This window comes from Vipera berus, assembly GCF_964194415.1.
Source record: "Vipera berus genome assembly, chromosome: 5".
Taxonomy (NCBI): Eukaryota; Metazoa; Chordata; class Lepidosauria; order Squamata; family Viperidae; genus Vipera; species Vipera berus.
The window spans coordinates 3,655,619-3,680,365 of record NC_138207.1 but is presented as its reverse complement, the minus strand read 5'-3'; the positions used below and the strand labels follow the sequence as shown (position 1 = coordinate 3,680,365).

The following is a 24,747-nucleotide window of genomic DNA, read 5'->3' as shown; positions in this document are numbered from 1 at the left end:
TTTGGCTTCGATTATGTAAGTGCCGATATTATGCTACTGGAATAAAAGATTATTTAAGGTAAACAATGCCTCCAAGTTCTTTGAAGAGTTTCATCTGTCGGAACCAGGACATCACCTTTTTGATAGTGCCAACGTCAACTTCAAACGGACGCTAAACAAATGGTTGTTTAAGTCAAGGACTGCCTGCAGTTTTTGAGATTAAACAGGGGAGTTGTAAACCGTTTTCATTTGGTGGGTAACTTTACACGTCACAAAGCATGCAGAAATGGAACAACATTAAAATGCCAGCAAACGAACGTCTTTCCCCCCCCATGAAAAAAAAAATCTACCTGATTAACGGAACAGACAAAAAGAATTCGAATATAGACATTTAAAATCACCCATGCTCAAGGAGAGGCTTAGAAATAAATACATAATGTGCCAGACAGAGGCGTGATCCGACTTGTCATTGTTGGCTGCTGGGGTTTTTTTTTAATTTGGTTAAATTTTCCATGCAATCGTTCATAGGAATCCGGTGGGCCATACAAACATGCTCCAGAGAAGAAGAAAAAGGAGAAGGAGAAGGAGGAGGAGGAGGAGGAGGAGGAAGAGGAGGAGGAGGAGGAGGAGGAGGAGGAGGAGGAGAAGAAGAAGAAGAAGAAGAAGAAGAAGAAGAAGAAGAAGAAGAAGAAGAAGAAGAAGAAGAAGAAGAAGAAGAAGAAGAAGAAGAAGAAGAAGAAAGGACAGGTTATACAGAGAAATGTGAAAAGATTAAAAACAAAACAAAAACAGAGATAATGGGAACTTACATATTCATCCTCACAGGGACTCACACAGCCATGTTCCTTTAGAGGTAAGAGGCACACGTTAAAAAAAAGAGAGAGAGAGAGAGAGAGATTAGGAGAGAGAATAAAAAAAGTTAAAGAGAAAAACCACAGAAATAAAAACATAATGTTGAAATAAATGTGTTTTTTTTAAAAAAAAAAACCCGAAAAATTGATTAAAGAGAGAAAAGACGCTGGCAAGACAGATGCACAGAGGCTTGGATTTCTTAAATGTTTACGTAGGGGTCCTTGGCGCTCTCTCTGAGTTGGTGGTTTTCTTGCAGACGTTTCCTTCCCCAACTCTCTTCTGGCACTGATGAGGTAACCTAGTTGGGTCATGAAATGGCTGCAAGAAAACCACCCAGCTCAAAAAGCACCGAGGACCCCACAGTCCTCCTCTCCTTCTTCTCCTTCTCCTTCTTTTCTCCTCCTCCTCCTCCTCCTCCTCCTCCTCCTCCTCCTCCTCTTCCTCCTCCTCTACCCTGCACACCCCACTTCCTTCAAGCATTGATGGCGTTACCTAGTTGGATCCTGAAACGTCTGCAAGAAAGGCACCAAGTTCGGAGAGCACCAAGGACACCCTGAGCCTCGTCCCGCTCGTCCTCTCCTTCCCACTTCTAGCACTGACGACGTTACCTCGCCGGGTCGTGAAATGTCTGCCAGAAAGCTTCCTAGCGCAGAGCCTACACGCCACCCTCCATGTACGACGGCTCATTTGGTGACTGCTAGAAGTTACAACGGCGCTGGCTGGGAAAAAGTGACCTAGGCCCATTTTGCACACGTTCCGACCGTGGCAACATCTCCACGGTCAGGTGATCAAATTTGGGCACTTGGCAACTCGTTGCTATTTACGACGGTGGCCGTGTCCCGGCGTCCCCTTTTGCGACCTTCTGACAAGCAAAGTCAGCTGGGGGGGGGAGAGCCAGACTCACTTTGCAACCGTGCTACGAACTTAACAACCGCAAGAGATTCACTTAACAACTGCGGCAAGGTAGGTTGTAAATTGAAGTTGAGGACCCCCCCAGTACCAAAGACCCCTCAGTTCAACTCTCAGCTACAAAGACTCTCTTCTATTAATATTCCTGTACTCCAGCAATTGTTTCTTACGACGTGGGGCTGGGGCAAAGGGTGACTGATAAGAAACAGGTGATCCAAGAGCCATTAAACTGCCGTCTTTAGGCGATGCAGCGAAGGGGATGTCTCTGTTGATGGGAATGGGCTATGTAGTCCAGGCAAAGCAGGCTGGCCTTGATGGGCTGCACAAAGTTAAAACTGCCGAGACAATGGGGCAAAAAAAAGGATTGTGAAGGACTGTGGGGGCTTCTAAGCTGTTAAAAAGAAAAAAAAACAACTACGGTACAAGCTGTCAGAATGGAGGCCGCTGTGACGCAAAACCACAAACGAAGCTTACTTGGCCTTCTTCTACTTTGTTCCCCTCTGTATAGGACAGGCCGGGATCCCCAAAATTGGCTACCTTAAGACTTGTGGACTTCAACTCCCAGAATTCCCCAGCCAACCGTGCTGGCACGAGTGGAAGGCATTGGAGGGGAGGGTGTTTGTGCTCGCACGCGCAAAGCTCCACCCGTGAAGCGGAGGGCACTCAGGCACGAAGCTCCGTTCGCGCGAAGGGAGCTTCGCCCGTGAGCGCAAGAGCCCTCCAATTGCACAAGTGGAGCTTCGTGCGTGCACGCTTGCCCGTTTTTCCTGCGGCCTGGTTTCGAACAGGCCGCAGCCTGCGGGTTGGGGACCCCTGCACTGGAATATAAACTAAAAGCAAACCCTACTACTCCCTTCTAGCACGGATGCCGTTACCGAGTTGGGCAATGAAACGTCTGCAAGAAAACAAGCAAGCTGAGAGAACATGAAGGACCCCACAGTCCGTTCCCTTTTTCTCTCCTCCTCTTCCTCCTCCTCCCCACTCTGCAAACCTCATCCCTTCTAGCACTGATGACGTTGCCTAGTTGGGTCATGAAACGTTTGGAAGAAAACCACCCAGCTCAGAGAGCACCAAGGACCCCAGAGTCCTCCTCCTCCTCCTCCTCCTTCTAGCACTGATGATGTTCCCTAGTTGGGTCATGAAACGTCTGCAAGAAAACAACCCAGCTCAGAGAGCACTACGGATCCCACAGTCCTCCTCCTCTCCACAAACCCCCTCTCCCTTCTAGCACTGATGATGTTACCTAGTTTGGGTTACAAAGTGTCTGCAACAAAACAACCAAGTTCAGAGAGAACCAAGGACCCCACAGTCGTCCTCCTCGCACTGATGATGTTGCCTAGTTGGGTCATGAAACGTCTGCAAGAAAACAACCCAGCTCAGAGACCCCCCAGGACCCCACAGTCCTCCTCCTCCTCCTCTTCCTCCTCTCCACAAAAACCCTCTCCCTTCTAGCACTGATGAGGTTACCTAGTTCGGTAATGAAATGTCTGCAAGAAAACAAGCAAGCTGAGAGAGCATGAAGGACCCCACAGTCCGTTCCCTTCCTCCTCCTCCTCCTCCTCCCCACTCCGCAAACCTCATCCCTTCTAGCCCTGATGGTGTTACCTAGTTGAGCAATGAAATGTCTGCAAGAAAACCACCCAATTCAGAGATCACCAGGGACCCCCTCCCTCCTTTCAACCCTGAGCAACAAACATTCTCGTTCATTGCTCCACATTCATCTGTCTTCGTGCTCAGTGCACACCTATGAATTTAATGAGTTGTGTTGCCTACTGGGGAAAAAGATTATTGAAAAGTCTGTTTGGAGGAAGCTGTTCTTGAATGGTTAAGGGAAGCGTGGATGTCATGGCTCCTTCATGACTTGCGGACTTCAACTCCCAGAATTCCTCAGCCAGCATGGGGGAACTATGGCCCCTTCATGACTTGCGGACTTCAACTCCCAGAATTCCTCAGCCAGCATGGGCAAACTATGGCCCCTTCATGACTTGCGGACTTCAACTCCCAGAATTCCTCAGCCAGCATGAGCAAACTATGGCCCCTTCATGACTTGCGGACTTCAACTCCCAGAATTCCTCAGCCAACATGGGGAACTATGGCCCCTTCATATCTTGTGGACTTCAACTCCCAGAATTCCTCAGCCAGTGTGCCTGGCTGAGGAATTCTGGGAGTTGAAGTCCACAAGTCATCAAAGGGCCAAGTTTGAAGACCCCTGCCCTAGTTCCTTTTAGCTGCTTCTCGTAGGTTTGATCTTCCAGACTCCTGATCCTCTTTGTTGCTCTTCGCTGCACTCTTTAATATTAACCAGAACAGAGCTGGAAGGGACCTTGGAGGTCTTCTAGTCCAACCCCCTGATCAAGTGGGAGATCCCATACCTATACCATTCCAGACAGTCCAGTCTTTTCTTAAAAAAAATAAAAAACTTCCATTGATGAAGGCCCTACAACCTCTGGTGGCAAGCTGTTCCGCTGGCTAATTGTCCTCACTGTTAGGAAGTTTCTCCTTAATTCCGGGTTGCTTTCCAGAGGCAGGGGGTCCCCGATCTGTGCGCCGCGGCCCAATACCGGGCTGTGGCCCGCTGGCCAGCGGGCTGCGAAACAGACTGGCCAGTGAAGGCACTCACCCCCCACTCACGCTAGCGCCGCCGCTGCTACGCAAACGGGGTGCCCTGCGGCGAAAACGGGGCACTGCGTGGCGAGAGTGGGGTACCGTGGGGTGAAAACAGGGCGGTGCTAGCAAATGTCACACGGGCACGAACACTGCCCTGTTTGCATTGCGCACGCTTAAGGCCCCGTTTGCGTGTGCGTGCACATGCAGACGCGTAAAATGCTTCTCCCTCCAGTCCGCCCACTGAGAAAGGTTGGAGACCCCCCCGTTCTAGAGTCTCAACATCTGTTTGGAAGAAAGCAGCGTTCCCCGTACGGTGTTCAACCTAAGAACATCTGCCTGGTGGAACACCAGCCAGGAGAAGCCGGCTCTAGCGTACAGGATACCACAGCCACTATTACTATGGCGTATGCCAGCTGGACGTTGACCAAGAATTAAACAAGTCATTGCTGACCTCAAATTGAGATAAGGTGGGATAAGGTGAGAAGGTGAGATAAGATAAGAGGAGAGAAGATATGGTAAGGTAAGGCAAGGCAAAGCAAGGCAAGGCAAGATAAGAGTTTGCTTCTCAACGTTTCCGGCTAGACTAGAATAGATAGCAAGATAGCAAGTAACGCTCTCTACATGGGGCTGCCCTTGAAGACCACCCGGAGGCTTCAGCTGGTGCAGAATGTGGCCGCGCGGGTTGTGATGGGAGCATCCCGATACTCCCATATTACACCCCTCCTGCGTGAGCTGCATTGGTTGCCGGTTGCCCTCCGGGTGAGGTTCAAGGTGCTGGTTCTAACCTATAAAGTCCTACATGGCTTAGGCCCGGGATACTTACAGGACCGTCTGCTGCCAGGAACGACCTCCCATCGCCCGGTACGCTCACACAGAGGAGGTCTCCTCAGGGTGCCGTCGGCTAGACAATGCCGGCTGGCGACCCCCAGGGGGAGGGCCTTCTCTGTGGGAGCGCCAGCCCTGTGGAACCAACTCCCCCGAGAACTTCGGATGTCCCCAGATCTCCGGTCCTTTCGTCGCGACCTAAAGACGTATCTTTTCCAACTGGCCGACCTGGACTGAGGATGGGGGGGGGTTAATATTGTTTTAATTTTATTGGTTTTAGTAATTAATTATGGGGCTTTGTAATTTAATTCTTTTTTAATATTTGTATTACTGTTTTTTATTATAGCTGTTTTATTGTTGTGAGCCGCCCTGAGTCCTTCGGGAGATAGGGCGGCATATAAGTCCCATAAATAAATAAAAAAGATGTTCTAGACCAGGGGTGGACAACCTTGGCTCTTTTATGACTGGTGGACTTCAACTCCCAGAATTCCTGAGCCAGCCAGGACTCAGCTTGGAAACCTCTCCCTTTCCCCTCAGCATGGCTGGCTCAGGAATTCTGGGAGTTGAAGTCCACCAGTCATAAAGCAGCCTAAGGCCTAGGCCAGGGGTAGGCAACCTTGGCTCTTTTATGACTGGTGGACTTCAACTCCCAGAATTCCTGAGCCAGCCAGGACTCAGCTTGGAAACCTCTCCCTTTCCCCTCAGCATGGCTGGCTCAGGAATTCTGGGAGTTGAAGTCCACCAGTCATAAAGCGGCCTGAGGCCTAGGCCAGGGGTAGGCAACCTTGGCTCTTTTGTGACTGGTGGACTTCAACTCCCAGAATTCCTGAGCCAGCCTGGCTCAGTTTGTAAACCTCTCCCTTTCCCCTCAGCATGGCTGGCTGAGGAATTCTGGGAGTTGAAGTCCGCGCGTCATCAAGAGAGCCAAGGTGGCCCACCCCTGGTCTAGACTCTGATCAGTTGGAAGCTGCAGGTCACCTGTTCAAAGAGAGCTCCTGTTTTCTCACGTTAATGACACAACGTTCTTCCTGGCAACAAGGGCTGAAGGACACGATAACCTGTGCAGGTACTCCTCGATTTAACGGCCACAATTCGGCTCAAAATTCCCGCTGCCGAGCGAGGGGGTAGTTAACTGGGTTATGCCCCATTTTACGACCTTTCGTCCACAGTTGTTAAGCAAGGGGTAGTTAACTGAGTTATGCCCCATTTTACGACCTTTCGTCCGCGGTTGTTAAGCAAATCACGAGAGTTGTTAAGTCAATCACATGGTCGTTAAGTAACTCTGGCTCTCTCCCACCCCGCCAACTGACTGCGTTTGTCAGAAACCCCCTAGGAAGGTCGCAAATGACAATCCCAAGACCCTGGGACACTGGAAAGGTTGTAAAGACATGCTGGCTGCAAGAGAACAAGCCAGCTCAGAGCGCACCAAGGACCCCACAGTCCTCCTCCTTCCCCCCTTTGCAAAACCCACTCTGTTCTAGCACTGAAGATGTTATCTAGCTGGGTAGTGAAATGTCTGCAAGGAAACTACCAAGCTCAGAGAGCACCAAGGACCCCACAGTCCTCCTCCTCCTCCTCCTCCCGTTTGCAAAAACCCACTCCATTCTAGCACCGAGGAGGTTATCTAGTTCAGAGGTCCCCAACCAGTGGGCCGTGGCTCACTACTGGGCTGCGGCCGTGTGAAGGGATGGCCCCCACACTCACACTAGCGCTGCCCCGAGCTTCCCGCTGGGGTTAGCACCGCCCCACCTCCAAGCATCCCACCAGCTAGCGTAGAGCATCCCGCCAGCATTAGCGCTGCCCCGCCTCCAAGTGTCCCACCGGCGCTAGCGACGCCGAACGTTAGTGCTGCCCCGCCTCCGAGCATCCCACCGGCGCTAGCGCTGCCCTGAGCATCCCGCCGGCGCTAGTGCCGCCCCATTTGCAGCAGTCGTGCCCGCGCAAGCTCCATTTGTGTGTGCGCATACGCTCAAGCGTGGCCCATTTGTGCGCGCGTGCACAGGGCTCATTTTTGGATGCACACGTGCGCAGCCTCTTTGCACACACACACGTAGCGGTGCCTGCCTCCCTTTCCAGGCCGCCAAATCATAAAAGTTGGAGATCTCTGATCTTCACGGGTCATGAAATGTCTGCAAAGAAATTACCAAACTCAGCCCCAGTCTTCCTCCTCCTCCTCCCCCCCCTTTGCAGAACCCACTCTGTTCCAGCACTGATGAGGTTACCTAGCTGGGTCATGAAATGTCCGCAAGGAAACCACCCAGCTCAGGGAGCACCAACCCTCTTCAGTTCAACCCCGAGCTACAAACATTCTTTTCTATTACGTGCCTAGAACGTTGGGTTGCAAAGAAACAGAAGTAAACCTGCTTGAATCCCTTTGACCCTACTAGCAACCAAAAGCTTTTGATTTATTTAAAATTCCTTCGGCTTAAGGTGAGCTGTACCCCAGGCACTCCTGCCCGGGTGGCTTATTTCATTTTCAAGGCTTGGCGAGGTCTCCCACGGGTTGCTATTTCGAGTTTTGAGCAACGTTAGAAAATTGCTCAGATTGGCTCAAATCGCCACTCTGCTTGGGCCAGACCTGTAGAGGTCACTGATGGGGCCTCTTGTACTTTGATCTGGGATTCAAGGGTTTCTCAACCTTGGAAAGTCACCCAGTTGGCTTTCGCGCCTAAGGAAGAACTAGAATTCACGGTCTCCTAGTGACTGGCCTAAAATCACCCAGTTGGCTTTCGTGCCCGAGGAAGGACTAGAATTCACGGTCTCATAGTGACTGGGCTAAAGTCACCCAGTTGGCTTTTGTGCCTAAGGAAGGACTAGAATTCACGGTCTCCTAGTGACTGGCCTAAAGTCACCCAGTTGGCTTTCATGCCCGAGGAAGGACTAGAATTCACGGTCTCCTAGTGACTAGACTAAAGTCACCCAGTTGGCTTTCGTGCCCGAGGAAGGACTAGAATTCACGGTCTCCTAGTGACTGGCCTAAAGTCACCCAGTTGGCTTTCATGCCCGAGGGAGGACTAGAATTCACGGTCTCCTAGTGACTGGCCTAAAGTCACCCAGTTGGCTTTCATGCCCGAGGGAGGACTAGAATTCACGGTCTCCTAGTGACTGGCCTAAAGTCACCCAGTTGGCTTTCATGCCCGAGGAAGGACTAGAATTCACGGTCTCCTAGTGACTAGACTAAAGTCACCCAGTTGGATTTTGTGCCCGAGGAAGGACTAGAATTCACGGTCTCCTAGTGACTAGACTAAAGTCACCCAGTTGGATTTTGTGCCTGAGGAAGGACTAGAATTCACGGTCTCCTAGTGACTGACCTAAAATCACCCAGTTGGCTTTCGTGCCCGAGGAAGGACTAGAATTCACGGTCTCATAGTGACTGGGCTAAAGTCACCCAGTTGGCTTTTGTGCCTAAGGAAGGACTAGAATTCACGGTCTCCTAGTGACTGGCCTAAAGTCACCCAGTTGGCTTTCATGCCCGAGGAAGGACTAGAATTCACGGTCTCATAGTGACTAGACTAAAGTCACCCAGTTGGATTTTGTGCCTGAGGAAGGACTAGAATTCACGGTCTCCTAGTGACTGGCCTAAAGTCACCCAGTTGGCTTTCATGCCCGAGGAAGGACTAGAATTCACGGTCTCATAGTGACTAGACTAAAGTCACCCAGTTGGATTTTGTGCCTGAGGAAGGACTAGAATTCACGGTCTCCTAGTGACTGGCCTAAAGTCACCCAGTTGGCTTTCATGCCCGAGGAAGGACTAGAATTCACGGTCTCCTAGTGACTAGACTAAAGTCACCCAGTTGGATTTTGTGCCTGAGGAAGGACTAGAATTCACGGTCTCCTAGTGACTGGCCTAAAATCACCCAGTTGGCTTTCATGCCCGAGGAAGGACTAGAATTCACGGTCTCCTAGTGACTAGACTAAAGTCACCCAGTTGGATTTTGTGCCCGAGGAAGGACTAGAATTCACGGTCTCCTAGTGACTAGACTAAAGTCACCCAGTTGGATTTTGTGCCTGAGGAAGGACTAGAATTCACGGTCTCCTAGTGACTGACCTAAAATCACCCAGTTGGCTTTCGTGCCCGAGGAAGGACTAGAATTCACGGTCTCATAGTGACTGGGCTAAAGTCACCCAGTTGGCTTTTGTGCCTAAGGAAGGACTAGAATTCACGGTCTCCTAGTGACTGGCCTAAAGTCACCCAGTTGGCTTTCATGCCCGAGGAAGGACTAGAATTCACGGTCTCATAGTGACTAGACTAAAGTCACCCAGTTGGATTTTGTGCCTGAGGAAGGACTAGAATTCACGGTCTCCTAGTGACTGGCCTAAAGTCACCCAGTTGGCTTTCATGCCCGAGGAAGGACTAGAATTCACGGTCTCATAGTGACTAGACTAAAGTCACCCAGTTGGATTTTGTGCCTGAGGAAGGACTAGAATTCACGGTCTCCTAGTGACTGGCCTAAAGTCACCCAGTTGGCTTTCATGCCCGAGGAAGGACTAGAATTCACGGTCTCCTAGTGACTAGACTAAAGTCACCCAGTTGGATTTTGTGCCTGAGGAAGGACTAGAATTCACGGTCTCCTAGTGACTGGCCTAAAATCACCCAGTTGGCTTTCATGCCCGAGGAAGGACTAGAATTCACGGTCTCATAGTGACTGGGCTAAAGTCACCCAGTTGGCTTTTGTGCCTAAGGAAGGACTAGAATTCACCATCTCCTGGTTTCTAGACCAGCACTTTAACCACTAGACTAAATTGGCTCTGCTGCTTAAACCGAGCAGGCACAAATGCAATCATTCTGTCATCCAGCAGAACCTTTTTGAAAAGATCAAAAAAAGGTTGGGGAAAAAAAAACCTTGTAGCCTGATCTGCTTTAAAAAACAACAACCTTTCATGTTATCTAAAACACACCTCTGCTTTTAAAATTCATACCCAGAACATTTTTCCTTTGACAAATTAGTTTCTGAAATTTCAGTTGCTTAGGACAGGGCTTTTCAACCTTTTCACCCACTGTACCACTTTTGGCAACATCCGAGTACCACTAGCCACCTAGCAAGGTGTCAAAAACTTGATTCCCCCCCCCCCAAAAGGAAAAAAGTGATGAAGTACAGGTAGTCCTCGACTTACAACAGTTTGTTTAGTGACTGTTCGAAGTTACAATGGCACCGAAAAAAGTGACCCCCCAAGCCACAGCCGAGCAAGACACCTGCCTGCCTGCCCGCCCGGCGGCACTCTTCCTCCTGTCCGAGGTGTTCATTGTTGTGAGCATTTCTGTTGAGGATTGGCAGCGGGCGTGTGTGTGGGGGGGGTGTTTGGTTTTTATTCCCCCCCCTTAATGGGTGGTTGCAGCAGGTTTTGGTCACTTCACATGACCCTGGGACACTGTGACCGTCATAAATATGAATCAATTGCCAAGCATCTGAATGTAAATCACAAGACCCTGGAGATGCTGCAACATTCCAGCTGATTGGCGCTTCTTCTGGGCTCAGAAGCGCCGGGATTAGCGCTGAGCTCCAGCTGGATCCTGGCGCTGATCCTGGTGCTTCCGCTGAGCCCCGACAGCCCTGCAGCTCCAGCCGTCTCTCGCTGAGGCTTGGGCGGTGCTGCCACCGGTTCAGCTCATCCCCCTCCCCCGCTACCACTTTTCTAAGATGGTCGCGTACCACCTGCCAGGTGCCAAGGTACCACAGGTGGTACCCGTATCACTGGTTGAAAAGCCCTGGACTAAGGAAGAACACCGAGAATTTAGTGTTAAGCACTCACTGTAGACAATCACTGTAAAAAAACAAAGGCTAGATTTCTTCCCTTATATCCCTCTCTCAGGTGGGCAGGTGCCCCTTGTACCAAAAGTATCTCAGATAAAACTGCGTTCAGTTTATCATAGAGATCTTTGCGCAGCCATGCTGGTTTCTTCTTGCATTTCTTGTTTTTCTTTTCCAGTGACATTGCGTTGGACTGGGCTTTTATGATCATATCTTTATAGCTTCCCAGACTTCTTGAGTTGTTGTACTTCTGGTACATTGGATTCAAATTCCTGATTCAACTCTGCTCAAAGGCACAAAAGACCCTGCCCCACCCCTCCATCTACACCGATATCTCTGTTTCCACCGGATCGGTAGCCCGAGCTAGACCTGAATCATCGGTCTAAATATACCTGGCCTTGACCAAGCCACACCTTTGTAATCTTGTTCTCCGAGCGTAAAAAAGAAAAAAATAGGAACAAAGAACCGCATAATCCTGGTGGGAAGGAACTAGATAAAAGCTGCAAAGCCAGCATTTTAGGACTTTGTACAGGGCTGCAGTTTCGCAGGAGAACTCTTGAAACATTCCGCGCTCAGAAACATCCCCGTGCGGGTTTAAAGGTTGAACAAAAGGAGAATGGTTGCCAAAATCGATGGGAGCAAGCGGAGATGGCTGAATCGATTTGAGGGGGAGAAAAAAAAACACAACAACCCACAATGACTTTTGTTTCTGCTTGGAAACCGCTTCTGGACTTTGTGCTCGAGGTGGGGAAGCGGAAAAAAAAAAAGGGAAACGTTGATTTGGGGCTTTAGCGATCAGATAGGTTGGCTGTTAATAGAAATGGCGAGTTTCCGCTATTATGTAAAAAGGAAAAAGGTTAGCTCCGATGCTATTACAGGTCGTCCTCAACTTACAACGGTTCTTTAGTGACCGTTGGAAGTTGCAACGGCCCTGGGGGGGGAAAAAAATGACGTAAGACCGTTTTTCGCGCCTACGACCGTCGCGACGTCCCCCCCCCCGTGGTCACGTGATCGAAATTCAGACGCTAGGCAACTGGCTCACATTGATGACGGTTTGCAGCGTCCCCCCCCAGGTCACGTGATCCCTTTTTGCGACCTTCTGACAAGCGAAATCAAATGGGGGAAGCCAGATCCACTTAACCATCGGGTTAGTAATTTAGCAACTGCAATTTGTTCACTTAAGAACTGTGGCACGGAAACTCATAAAATGGGGGGGGGGAAGCTTCACTTAGCCACATAAATTTTGAGCTCCGTTGTGGTCGTAAGTCGAGGACCATCTGTATCTTATTCTACTGGGTCAAAAGGAGTCTGAAGTCAGCCCCTTTTCTTTTTCCTTTTTTCCCCTTACGCTTTTCCCTTCCCTTCCCCCTCGTTTAACTACCGTTTCCTTTATGTGTGTGTTTTATATTGTAAATCAATTTTAAAAAAAAAACACTTCGAAATAAAGGTTGAATCCCGGCAAGGGGGAATTCAAATTCGTTTGGGAGCACGGGACCTTTCGCGGCTCATCCGAGCAACTTCATTTAGTCGCAGCAAGTCAGTTGGAACATAACCGAGTTGTAATGGTGGAACATACCGATTCTTATCGCACGAGCCTCAGGGCTTTCCTTCCTAAAATGCGTTGCACTATGTCAAGTGAAAAGTCTCAGTCCTCCCGGCACAGATATATTGAAGGTTGAATCGTGGCGACTGGACAAATTTTTGTGAACTTGAGACGTTTCACGGCTGGCTCACTCTGGCGGATGAAGCTGCTTGGATGAGCGGAGAAAAGTCTCCAGCTCGCAAAAATTAAATAATAATAATAATTATAATAATAATAATAGCCATCGAAACTGCACGATTATGGATGAAACGCGTAACCGCGATACCCATTGTCATCGGGGCACTGGGAACTATGTCCAAAAACTTTGCAAAATACCTCAAGAAATTGCAGCTTCCTGCAATAACTCCAGCAAAGCTACAAAAAACTGCGCTACTCGGAACGTCTTACATTTTAAGGAGATACCTGGTTGATACCTAGGATGCTGGCAGCAGCCCGTGTCAACCATCAGCGCCAGTCAATTTGAGTGCTCAGTTGACTGAGTTTCATGTTTTATGAACAAAAGTTTTATATAATAATAATACTAATAATTTGGAAGGGACCTTGGAGGTCATCTAGTATAACCCCGTGCTCAGGCAGGAAACCTTATACCATTTCAGGCAAATGGCTGTCCAGTCTCTTCTTAAAAACCTCCAGTGTTGGAGCATTCACAGCTTCTGGAGGCAGGTTGTTCCACTGGTTAATTGTTCTAACTGTCAGGAAGTTTCTCCTTAGTTCCAGGTTGCTTCTCTCCTTGATCCGTTTCCATCCGTTGCTTCTTGTCCTGCCTTCAGGGGCTTTGGAGAAGAGCTTGACTCCCTCTTCTTTGGGGCAGCCCCTGAGATACTGGAACGCTGCTATCATGTCACCCCTCATCCTTGTCTTCATTAAACTAGACATACCCAATTCCAGCAACAGTTCCTCATATGTTTTAGCCTCCAGGCCCCTGATCCTTTTCGTTGCTCTTCTCTGCACTTTTTCCAGAGTCTCAACATCTTTTTTGCATCGTGGTGACCAAAACTGGATGCCGTATTCCAAGTGTGGCCTTACCAAGGCATTGTAAAGCGGTATTAACACTTCACCTGATCTTGATTCTATCCCTCTGTTAATGCAGCCTAGCATTGTCCAGTTGCCAGGATTCAACCTTCAGACACCATGGTCTGGATGAGTGAAAGTCTTCATCTCTAGCGTGGGGGGAGCCTGCAGCTAAAATACTCAGAAACACAACACAGGCATCACCCACAGATGCACAAAATAATCCCCCACCTCACAATTATACTTACAGTGCCGGGCCTGGTGAAGTCGATGCTATGCGCAACGCTTTGCTTCATCTGATTGCTAAACAGACGCATGCAGACGCTCTGCAGATCTTCCGGGGTGATCTGTGAGGTAAGCAACAAACCCCCAATCAGGAAAGTTAGAACTTGTTTCCCTTTAACAACAACAACAACAACTGGAAGGATAAACCGGTTTCGAGAAGACCGACCCCCAACGGTTTTCACCGATGAGGGGGTGAAACAGCAAAACTGGAACTGCTTCAAGTCACACCAGCCAAAGTGCTTTGAAATCCAGGTAGTCCTCGACTTACAACCGTTTCATTTAGCGACCGTTCCAGGTTACGACAGCACTGAAAAACGTGACTTATGACCGGTTTTCACGCTTCAACTGTTGCAGCCTCCCCAAAATCGGGACACTTGGCTCCTCCTTTGCGAACTTCTGACCAGCAAAGTCAATGGGGAAGCCAAATTTTACGCCCTTGTAACTGAGATTTTGCCCCATTTTACGACCTTGCTTCCCACGGTCCTTAAGTGAATCACTGCAGTTGTTAAGTTAGTAACCCGGCTGTGAAGCGAATCTGGGTTCCCCCCCCATTGACTTTACTTGTCCGAAGGTCACAAAAGGGGACCAGGTGACCCCGGGACACTGTGACCGTCGTAACTCTGAGTCAGTTGCCAAGCACTTGAATTTTGATCAGGTGACCGTGGGCACGCTGCAACGGTCGTTAAGTGTGAAAAACAGTCTTTAACAAACTTTTATCACTTTGAACGATCCCTAAGTTGTAAGTTGAGGACCACCTGTAGCAGTTTCCCCCTCCCATTTTATTAATAGTAATTATAATTGTTTTGTTAGGAGGCTATTGTCTTCTTCACTGGTTGGGACTCTTTATTCCAATACGCTGATTTTTTTATTATTATTATTAAGTTGCATTCTTCGTTAGCAGCTGTGTCACAATTCCGTTTCATGAGTGTTGTGAGAAAGAACAAGTGGGGAATCTTCTTTTACAAAGCCGTAGTAAGGCCACACCTGGAATGCCGCATCCCGTTTTGTTCACCACATTACAAAAAGGGGGTTGAGACTTTGGGGAAAAAAGGCAGAGAAGAGCAACTAAGAGGATTAAGGGCCCGGAGACAAAAAAACACATATGAAGAACGGTTGCAGGACTTGGGTTTGGCTAGTCTAGAGAAAAGAAGGATTAAGGGGGACAGGGTAGCAGTCTTGCAATATTTAAGGGGCTGCCCCAAAGAAGAGGGGGGGGGTCAACTTGTTTTCCCAAGCACCAGAAGGCCAAAGAAGAAACAACGGATGGAAACTCATCAAGGAGAGAAGCAACCTGGAGCTAAGGAGAAACTTCCTGGCAGTTAGAACAATCAGCCAGTGGAACTCCTCGCCTACAGAAGCGGTGAATGCTCCAACACTGGAAGTTTTTAAGGAAGAGACTGGACAGTCGCTTGTCCAAAATGTTTGAGGAGAGGGTTGGACTATAAGACCTCCAAGGTCCCTTCCAGCTTTATTCTGATTGAGCTAAGGAAGATCAAACTTGTTGTTGTTGTTGTTGTTGTTAGGGTGTGTGTGTTTCTTTCCTGCTTTTAGGATTCTATCAAAACAGCGAAATCCAGCACCATAAAATGCAGTTTGACGCCATCACATTCGATTTTCAAACCGCTCTGAATTCGGTTAGGGTCACGCTGATGCTCAACTCAACAGTGACACCGTCTGGCGGGATCTGGGAGTAACAACTAAAATAGTTCATCCCCCCCAAATATATATTGGGCCTTGTCTGCCCATGTGACCGGTGCGAAAAATTGGGGTGGGGGGTCGACTGCCCATGTGACCTGTGCAAAAAATAGGGCTGGGGTCTTGACTGCCCATGCGACCTCTTTAAAAATAGGGGTTGGGAGTCTTGACTGCCCATATGACCTGTGCAAAAAATAGGGCTGAGGTCTTGACTGCCCATGTGACCTCTTTAAAAATAGGGGTTGGGGGTCTTGACTGCCCATATGACCTGTGCAAAAAATAGGGCTGGGGTCTTGACTGCCCATGCGACCTCTTTAAAAATAGGGGTTGGGGGTCTTGACTGCCCATATGACCTGTGCAAAAAATAGGGCTGGGGTCTTGACTGCCCATGTGACCTCTTTAAAAATAGGGGTTGGGGGTCTTGACTGCCCATATGACCTGTGCAAAAAATAGGGCTGGGGTCTTGACTGCCCATGCGACCTCTTTAAAAATAGGGGTTGGGGGTCTTGACTGCCCATATGACCTGTGCAAAAAATAGGGCTGGGGTCTTGACTGCCCATGCGACCTCTTTAAAAATAGGGGTTGGGGGTCTTGACTGCCCATATGACCTGTGCAAAAAATAGGGCTGGGGTCTTGACTGCCCATGTGACCTCTTTAAAAATAGGGGTTGGGGGTCTTGACTGCCCATATGACCTGTGCAAAAAATAGGGCTGGGGTCTTGACTGCCCATGCGACCTCTTTAAAAATAGGGGTTGGGGGTCTTGACTGCCCATATGACCTGTGCAAAAAATAGGGCTGGGGTCTTGACTGCCCATGCGACCTCTTTAAAAATAGGGGTTGGGGGGACTTGACTGCCCATGTGACCTGTACAAAAAAAAGGGGTGGCGTCTTGACCACCCAGTCACAGCCGCCCTCTTGACCTTTTTGACCCCTACAGCCCCCAGACCCTGATGCCAGCTCCAGGCCTGTGCTTACCATCTTGCCATTCACAGTAGCCTCCAGCGAGTCAACCAGCTCAGCCGTGACACCAATGAGGTTGTGATAATCGGCCTGGATTTTGTTGAACCGCTTGAGGTAAGTCATGGTTTTCCGTTCGGACTCCACCAGCTGTTGGTGAAGCTGCTGCAGCGTTTCTGCAAAGGATCGGAAGGGACGAAGGGAGGGGGAAAAAAAGACCCGTTGTAGCGATGTAGTAAGAACGGGGGCTGCCTAAGACTTCCTAGTTTGTTCCAAAAACTCTTGTTTTGTTCTCTTGTTTCTCTCTCCATGTTAAGTGAGATCAGGGGTCTTCAGACTTGGCAACTGTAAGACTTGTGGACTTCAATTGCCAGAATCAGGCCCGTTGCATTACTGACCCGTTTTACGGCCATCGTGACATAATTGTGAGTGGTCCGGCTTCATTAGAGTTGTAAGTCGAGGACTAGGTAAATACTGTACCTTCTGGAGAGCTACTACCCAGAGCTGAAAAATCCCAATTCCTTCATCTACATATTTACCTTGGCTGCATTGCGTGTTTTCTTTCTGCGTCGCATGAGGATGAGGGCTAAGGAAAATGGGCTTTCGTTGAGCATCCTATCCTTGTTTGTTGAGCATCATATCCCTGTCAGCATCCTATCCTTGTTTGTTGAGCATATCCCTATCAGCATCCTATCCTAGTTTGTTGAGCATATCCCTATCAGCATCCTATCCTAGTTTGTTGAGCACATCCCTATCAGCATCCTATCCCTGTTTGTTTAGCAGGGATGGGCAACTGTGGCCCCTTTCCAACCTGTGGACTTCAACTCCCAGAATTCCCATCCGGCTCAGGAATTCTGGGAGTTGAAGTCTGCAGGTCGGAAAAGGGCCATACTTGGCCACTTTTCTTGAGGAGACCTTGCTAAATCTCAGCGTCTTCGTTGCGACAGCACTTTTAACTGGCGACATCCCCACCCACCCCTATGAAGAGAAACCAAGAACAACCGGGAGCTTTTGGGGGGGGGTGGCAAAAAAAAATTACAAATAAAGAGGAAGCTTAGGAAATCTCTCATGAAATCCCACCGAGCAGTGATCAGAATCCGAGGTTCAAGGCTGGCTTGACCATTAAAATGCTCAATTCTGTACCAAGAGAATCTGCTCTATAAACTATCACATCAGCGGGCAACAAATATTTCCAAGGATTCTGCATGCTTTTTTTTTGAGGAATGAAGGATGGAAAAGGAAGAGGCTGGTGGAATTCAATCCAGGCAGTTCAAGGTGTTCACGAGGGGAGAACTACATAACTATTATTTATTGAGTTTATTTAATTTATACCCCGCTGTTTCGTAAATAATTCAAGGTGGTAAACATACCCGAGACTGCTTCCTTCTCCTATTTTCCCCATAACAAGGACCCTATGAGGTGAGTAGAGCTGACAGAGAGATTAAATCAAAATCATCCAGACAGTTTTTGTGCCTAAGGCAAGACTAGAACTCACCGTCTCCTGGTGACTGGCCCAAAGTCACCTAGCCAGCTTTCGTGTCTAAGGCAGGACTAGAACTCACCGTCTTCTGATGCTTGGCCCGAACTCACCCAGTCAACTTTCTCGCCTAAGACAGGACTAGAACTCACTGTCTCCTGGTGTTTGGCCCAAAGTCACCTAACCAGCTTTTGTGTCTAAGGCAAGACTGGCCCAAAAGTCGCCAGTCAGCTTTCTTGCCTAAGGTGGGACTAGAACTCACCGTCTCCTGGTGATTGGCCAGACCTCACCCAGCCAGCTTTCTTGCTTTAGACAGGACTACAACTCACCGTCTCCTGGTGATTGGCCCAAAGTCACCTAGCCAGCTTTCGTGTCTAAGGCAGGACTAGAACTCACCGTCTTCTGATGATTGGCCCGAACTCACCCAGTCAACTTTCTCGCCTAAGACAGGACTAGAACTCACTGTCTCCTGGTGTTTGGCCCAAAGTCACCTAACCAGCTTTTGTGTCTAAGGCAAGACTGGCCCAAAAGTCGCCCAGTCAGCTTTCTTGCCTAAGGCGGGACTAGAACTCACCGTCTCCTGGTGATTGGCCAGAACTCACCCAGCCAGCTTTCTTGCTTTAGACAGGACTAGAACTCACCGTCTCCTGGTGATTGGCCCAGTCATCTAGCCAGGTTTCGTGTCTAAGGTGGGACTAGAACTCACTGTCTCCTGGTGATTGGCCCAAAGTCATCTAGCCAGGTTTCGTGTCTAAGGTGGGACTAGAACTCACTGTCTCCTGTTTTCCAGCCTGTTGACTTAACCGCCAGACCAAACTGACTTATCATGAACTATTCTACTTCTGTGTTGCAGTGTTGCAAAGCCCAGCGATTACCTCTCCACGCTTGCTTTGGAAAAGCTAAGCAAGATTTATAGCAGAGAGATTGAGGAGGAACAAACTCAACCATGCCTTTACTCAGCAGTTTTCTACTGAAACCTCAACCCTGTGAGATTCACCCCACCATCAAGTCCAAATAAGAAATCTACATTTATGATAGAAAACAATGACACTTTGGGGGATAAAGGCCTAGCATTGATGATGCTACCTAGTTGGGTCATGAAACGTTTGCAAGAAAACCGCCAAGCTCACAGAGCACCAAGGACCCCACAGTCCTCCTCCACCTCCTCCTCCTCCTCGTCTTCCTCCCTTCTAGCACTGATGATGTTACCTAGTTGGGTCATGAAACGTCTGCAAGAAAACCGCCAAGCTCAGAGAGCAGCAAGGACCCCGCAGTCCTCCTCCCCCTCCTCCTCCTTTTAACAAACCTCACTCCCTTCTAACATGGATGTTTCCTAGCTGGATAATAATAATAATGGAAGGTCGTTAAGAAAATCAAGCCTAGAGAGCAATGAAGCCCCCACATTCCTCCTCCTCCTCTTCCTCGTCTCCACAAACCCCCCCCCCCTCTCTTCTAGCACTGATGAGGTTCCCTAGTTAGGCCATGAAACGTCTGTAGCAAAAGCCCCAAGCTCTGAGCTACTAATATTCTCTTCTTATCAGATAAAGATTTGTACTTTGCTAGGAAAGGAATGGGTTGAATCAGCAAATGGGGAAAAAGTATCTTTTCCCCAGTGCAGCTTCTTACAAACTCTTTTCTTTCCTCAATCTTTGGATTAAGGATCAGTACAATATGTCTTACAAGACAGAACATCAAGCACTCTCTGGAATCACCACCTAGTAAGCAACCTCACTCAAAACTCAAATCCTTTGGCCACCTAATAAGAAGGAAGGACTCACTGGAGAAGAGCCTAACGCTGGGAAAGATCGAGGGCAAGAGAAGAAGGGGACGACAGAGAAGGAGGTGGCTGGATGGAGTCACTGAAGCAGGAGGTGTGAGCTTAAATGGACTCCAGAAGATGGTAGAGGACAGGAAGGCCTGGAGGAACGTCGTCCATAGGGTCGCGATGGGTCGGACACGACTTCGCAACTAACAACAACAAGCAACCTTCAAGGTATAATTCTTACGTCGATTAGCCAGTTGATCAAAAAGCAGCAATTAAACGAAGAACGGCTGTGGGACTTGGGTTTGGCTAGCTAGTCTAAAAAAAGAAGAAATAGGGATGACATAATAGCAGGATTCCAGTATTTGAGGGGCTGCCACAAAGAAGAGGTGGGTCAAACTATTCTCCAAAGCACCAGAGGGCAGGATGAGAAACAACGGAAGGAAACTGACCAAAGAGAAAAGCAACCTGGAATTAAGGAGAAACTTCCTGACAGGGAGGACAATTAACCGGTGGAACAGCCTGCCACCAGAAATCGTGGGCGCTCCATCACTGGAGATTTTTAAGAAGAGACTGGACATTCACTTGTCTGAAATGGTATAGGTTGTCCTGCTTGAACAGGGGGCTGGACTAGAAGACCTCCAAGGTCCCTTTCAGCTCTATTCCATTTCTATTTCTATTTCTAATCTATTCCATTCCATTCCATTCTTAAAAAAGGGATCTGAATGAACCAATTTAATTGCTACATTTTTATCAACCAGCTAAATTGCCTATGTGTGCTGCTTCTAATACCAGACGTAACAACGCCGGCAGAGGCTGCTAAAGGCTCGCATGATTCTCAGCCTGAGCAAAATGTTTTCTCCAGTTTATATCGTAGGATACATATCCCAGTTGTCTACAGTGTGATTCCCCACTGAATTTGCAGTCTGAAAAAGAGTTCCTTTCCAGTCGGTACAACTGCATTCTCTTAAGACGTCGTGTAAAGGATACATATAAGGTCAGAAGCCTCGGGCTGTCACTGGCCTTCAGCGTGGCAGACAGAAATTCTTCCAGCCTCATTTTTAGATCAGAGTCCCAAGAATCCTGGAAAAAAACAAAACACACCCACCGATGAGAAGATGAGAACCGTTGGTTTTGCCACTTCTGCAAACTCACCGAAACTCTGTGAAAGGAACGGCGGGGTTTAGAGATCAAATTTAGGATAATTTTGTAAGACACTGGAAGCTGTTGGTGCCATTTCAGCGAGTTTTAATACCATAACAGACTGTTAACTGAGGGCTAGAAAAGATGTTGGGAGAACACGTAGATTTTAAACCTGAACTTTTCTTGCTAGGTATAATGCCAGAAAAGACTAACAAACGAAGCTTAATATTTGATTTCGCACGTCACAACAGCGGCAAGAATTATATTCGCGCAATACTGGAAAAATGAAGGAACACCATCAGATGAAGAAATAATTTTTTTAAAAAAATACTAGAATGCGCAGAGATGGACAGACTGACTATGAGAGTGAAAGAAAAAGAAGAAACGGAATATTACCAAACCTGGGGCTTATTTTATCGATGGCTAGAGGAAAGAATAAAAGGATTAGGAACTAAATATGTACTAGAGAACGTAAACTCAGACAGCACGTTGGTTGAAAAATTATTTCTGAACGCATGGGGGGAAAAAATCAGTAAAAACTTTTACAAAAAAAAAATAACAGTGGGCTTTGCAGATTAGCTTATTTTAGCGCATTTATTTGAAAGGGGTTTTTTTCTTCTTTAACAATCAACAGACGTTGGGGCGGCCTGAATGACTGATATTAGCTTTCTATGTCTGAGACCTCTCTTAAGTAACTGTGATGTAAAATAGGTAATATTCCAAAGATCCTGTAGTCTTGGCCCAAGTGAGAAATTGGTTCAAGAAGTTTCGCCCCATTTTACGAATAATAATAATAATAATAATAATATAATAATAATAATAATAATAATAATAATAATAATAATAATAATAATAATAATAATAAGAAGAAGAAGAAGAAGAAGAAGAAGAAGAAGAAGAAGAAGAAGAAGAAGAAGAAGAAGAAGAAGAAGAAGAAGAAGAAGAAGAAGAAAGTTGGAAGGGACCTTGGAGGTCATCTAGTCCAACCCCCTGCTCAGGCAGGAAACCCTATCCCATTTCAGGCAAATGGCTGTCCAGTCTCTTCTTAAAAACTTCCAGTGTTGGAGCACTCACAGCTTCTGGAGGCAAGGAGTTCCACTGGTTAATTGTTCTGACTGTCAGGAAGTTTCTCCTTAGTTCTAGGTTGCTTCTCTCCTTGACTAGTTTCCATCCGTTGCTTCTTGTCCTGCCCTGGGGCACTTTGGAGAATAGCTTGACTCCCTCTTCTTTGGGGCAGCCCCTGAGATATTGGAAGACTGCTGTCCTGTCCCCACTCGTCCTTCTCTTCGTTAAACTACACATACCCAATTCCAGCAACCGTTCCCTATAGGGAACATATATGTCTTAACCTCCAGTCCCCCAATCATCTTGGTTGCTCTTCTCTGTACCCTTTCTAGAGTCTCGACATCTTTTTTACTTCGTGGTGACCAAAACTGGATGCAGTATTCCAGGTGTGGCCTTACCAAAGCATTGTAAAGTGGTATTAGTACTTCACTTGATCTTGATTCTATCCCTCTGTTAATGCAGCCTAGCACTGTGTTGGCTTTTTTGGCAGCTGCAGCACACTGCTGGCTCATATTGAAGTGATTGTCTACTAAGACTATGAGATTGTTGTGATTCAGGGTCAGCCTGTGGGTTCGGCAGTTGGGTCGGATGACTCAGACGAGGGGGAGGAGGGGGGTGTTGAAGAAGAACTTGCTGATGATGGCTTGGAGGCTCCGCAGAGCCCCCAGCCAGGCCCCTCCTACTTGGTGGAGACCCAGCTGTGTGAGCCTGACAGTGTGGATGAAGATGACCCACAGCTGGCCCTGTTCAAGGACGCCCGACGCAGGAGGCAGTCAAGTAGGAGCAAGCAGAGAAAGGCTGTGGGACTTCTCGGAAGGAGGCAAAGAGAGGCCACGCCCTGAACTCTTATAAAGGGAGTGTTTGGGGGAGGGCTGGTTTGCTGAAAGCAACCGCTCCGATAGAGGATCAAAGCTCCGGTATCTTGTTTCATGTTTTGTTTGTTTGTGTAATAAATTTGGCAGACGTATTCCAGCCTCTTGCCGTTTGTACAGGGGTTGCCTTTCTGCAAGGCCGGTAGCAGGCTGGTACAGAACAGAGATCCCTCTCACAGTTACTACTATTGAGCAAGGTACCACCTATACTATACCTGTGCATTTGATTTTTCCTGCCTAAATGTAGAACTTTACTTTTTTCACCCTTGAATTTCATTTTGTTAGATAGTGCCCAGTGTTCGAGTCTGTCCAGATCCTCCTGTATCTTAAGCCTATCTTCTGGAGTATTGGCTCTTCCTGCCAGCTTGGTGTCGTCTGCAAATTTGATGAGTTCCCCATCTATCCCCTCATCCAAATCGTTGATGAAGATGTTGAAGAGCACTGGGCCCAGAACAGAGCCCTGGGGCACCCCACTACACACTTCCTTCCATGTAGATGCGGTTCCATTGAGGACCACACGCTGAGTACGGCCTGTCAGCCAGCTACGAATCCATCTGGTGGTGATGTTATGTAACCCACATTTTCTATCTTTTCTATGCAATTGTCATAAATTAAAACAATTAACCAGTGGAACAACCTGCCTCCAGAAGCGGTGAATGCTCCAACACTGGAAGTTTTTAAGAAGAGACTGGACAGCCATTTGCCTGAAATGGTATAAGGTTTCCTGCCTGAGCAGTGGGTTGGACTAGATAACCTCCAAGGTCCCTTCCAACTACTACTACTACTACTACTACTACTACCTCTACTACTACTACTACTAATTATTATTATTATTATTATTATTATTATTATTATTATTTATTATTATTATTATTATTACATCTTATTACATTCTTTGACCAAGTGACAAAATTAGTGGACCAGATATAATTTACTTGGACTGTCTCACCACCTTTTTTGTTGAGTGGATCACTGCAGTTCTTAAATTAGTCACACGGTCGTTAAGCAGACCTGACTTTCCCTCACAGTCTTTGCTTGTCAGAAGGTTGCAAAAGGGGGGGTGTCACGTGACCCCGGGATGCTGTGACCGTCATAAATACGAGTCAGCTGCCAAGAGTCTGAACGCGGATCAGGGGGAGGCTGTGACGGTCCTAAGTGTGAAAAACAGTCCTAAGTCACTGTTTTTCAGCACTGTTGTAACTCTGAACGGTCACTACCGCTTATCTAGTAAAGTGTAGACGAGAAGGCTCGTAATTATTTGTAGACCCAATTGTACAAGAGGGGGGAATCTACTGGATTTATCTGAGATCTATTTTCCAACATTCAATCAGGGCGGGCGAAGCACGTTAAAATGTTTAATGTTGATTCTGGGTACGTTGTGCATGCTTCTTTATCATTTCATATTCCCCCCCCCCTTTTTTTGGTGTGCCTGTAATTTTTACTTTCCTTTCTTATTGCCTTTGTGGTTGTTTATTGTAGAGTAGTGGCCAAAATTGTGGAAACCTTTTGGGAAAAGTGTACAGTAGAAATGCCACCTTTGGTTAAGTTTCCACCCATTTTCCTTCTTCTAATTTCTTTATAACTGCAGCCTTGTTCGCTTAATAATGCTGTTTTACGTGGCTTTCTGGGCGAGCAGTCCACTCTTTGCGCCATTCCTTTAATTTTATTACGTTTTACAAACTCGCTAGATGAAAGAACACACACACAAAAAACCCAACCGACTTGATAAGCGATCGCGTAACACACTGACAAAAGTCCTCCGGGCGGCTTCAATACACGACATCAACAACCCAGATCCTACCGTGATCTGATTGGCTCGTTGCCACAAGATGACACCCGATTGGCTCCCTAAACACTCGTGCTCATTGGCTACAATCGGATGAAGGAAAGCTACCCGATGCAACTGAACAAACTTTGTTGCATTACATTCTTGATTATATTGTCTTTCCATTGAT

General features: G+C 47.7%; 1 protein-coding gene across 2 annotated transcripts in view; it reads right to left on the bottom strand.

Moving 5' to 3' along the window:
- Window positions 1–24,747, bottom strand: part of ARMC9 (armadillo repeat containing 9) — a 136,232-nt gene that overhangs the window by 87,254 nt on the left and 24,231 nt on the right. For both annotated transcript variants that reach the window (XM_081329439.1, XM_081329438.1), the window contains exons 6-9: window positions 20,703–20,795; window positions 17,013–17,037; window positions 16,492–16,649; window positions 13,785–13,883 (exon numbers count right to left, since the gene is read on the bottom strand). In XM_081329439.1, the coding sequence (XP_081185565.1) occupies window positions 13,785–13,883; window positions 16,492–16,649; window positions 17,013–17,037; window positions 20,703–20,795 (375 nt within the window). The remainder of the gene's footprint in view (window positions 1–13,784; window positions 13,884–16,491; window positions 16,650–17,012; window positions 17,038–20,702; window positions 20,796–24,747) is intronic.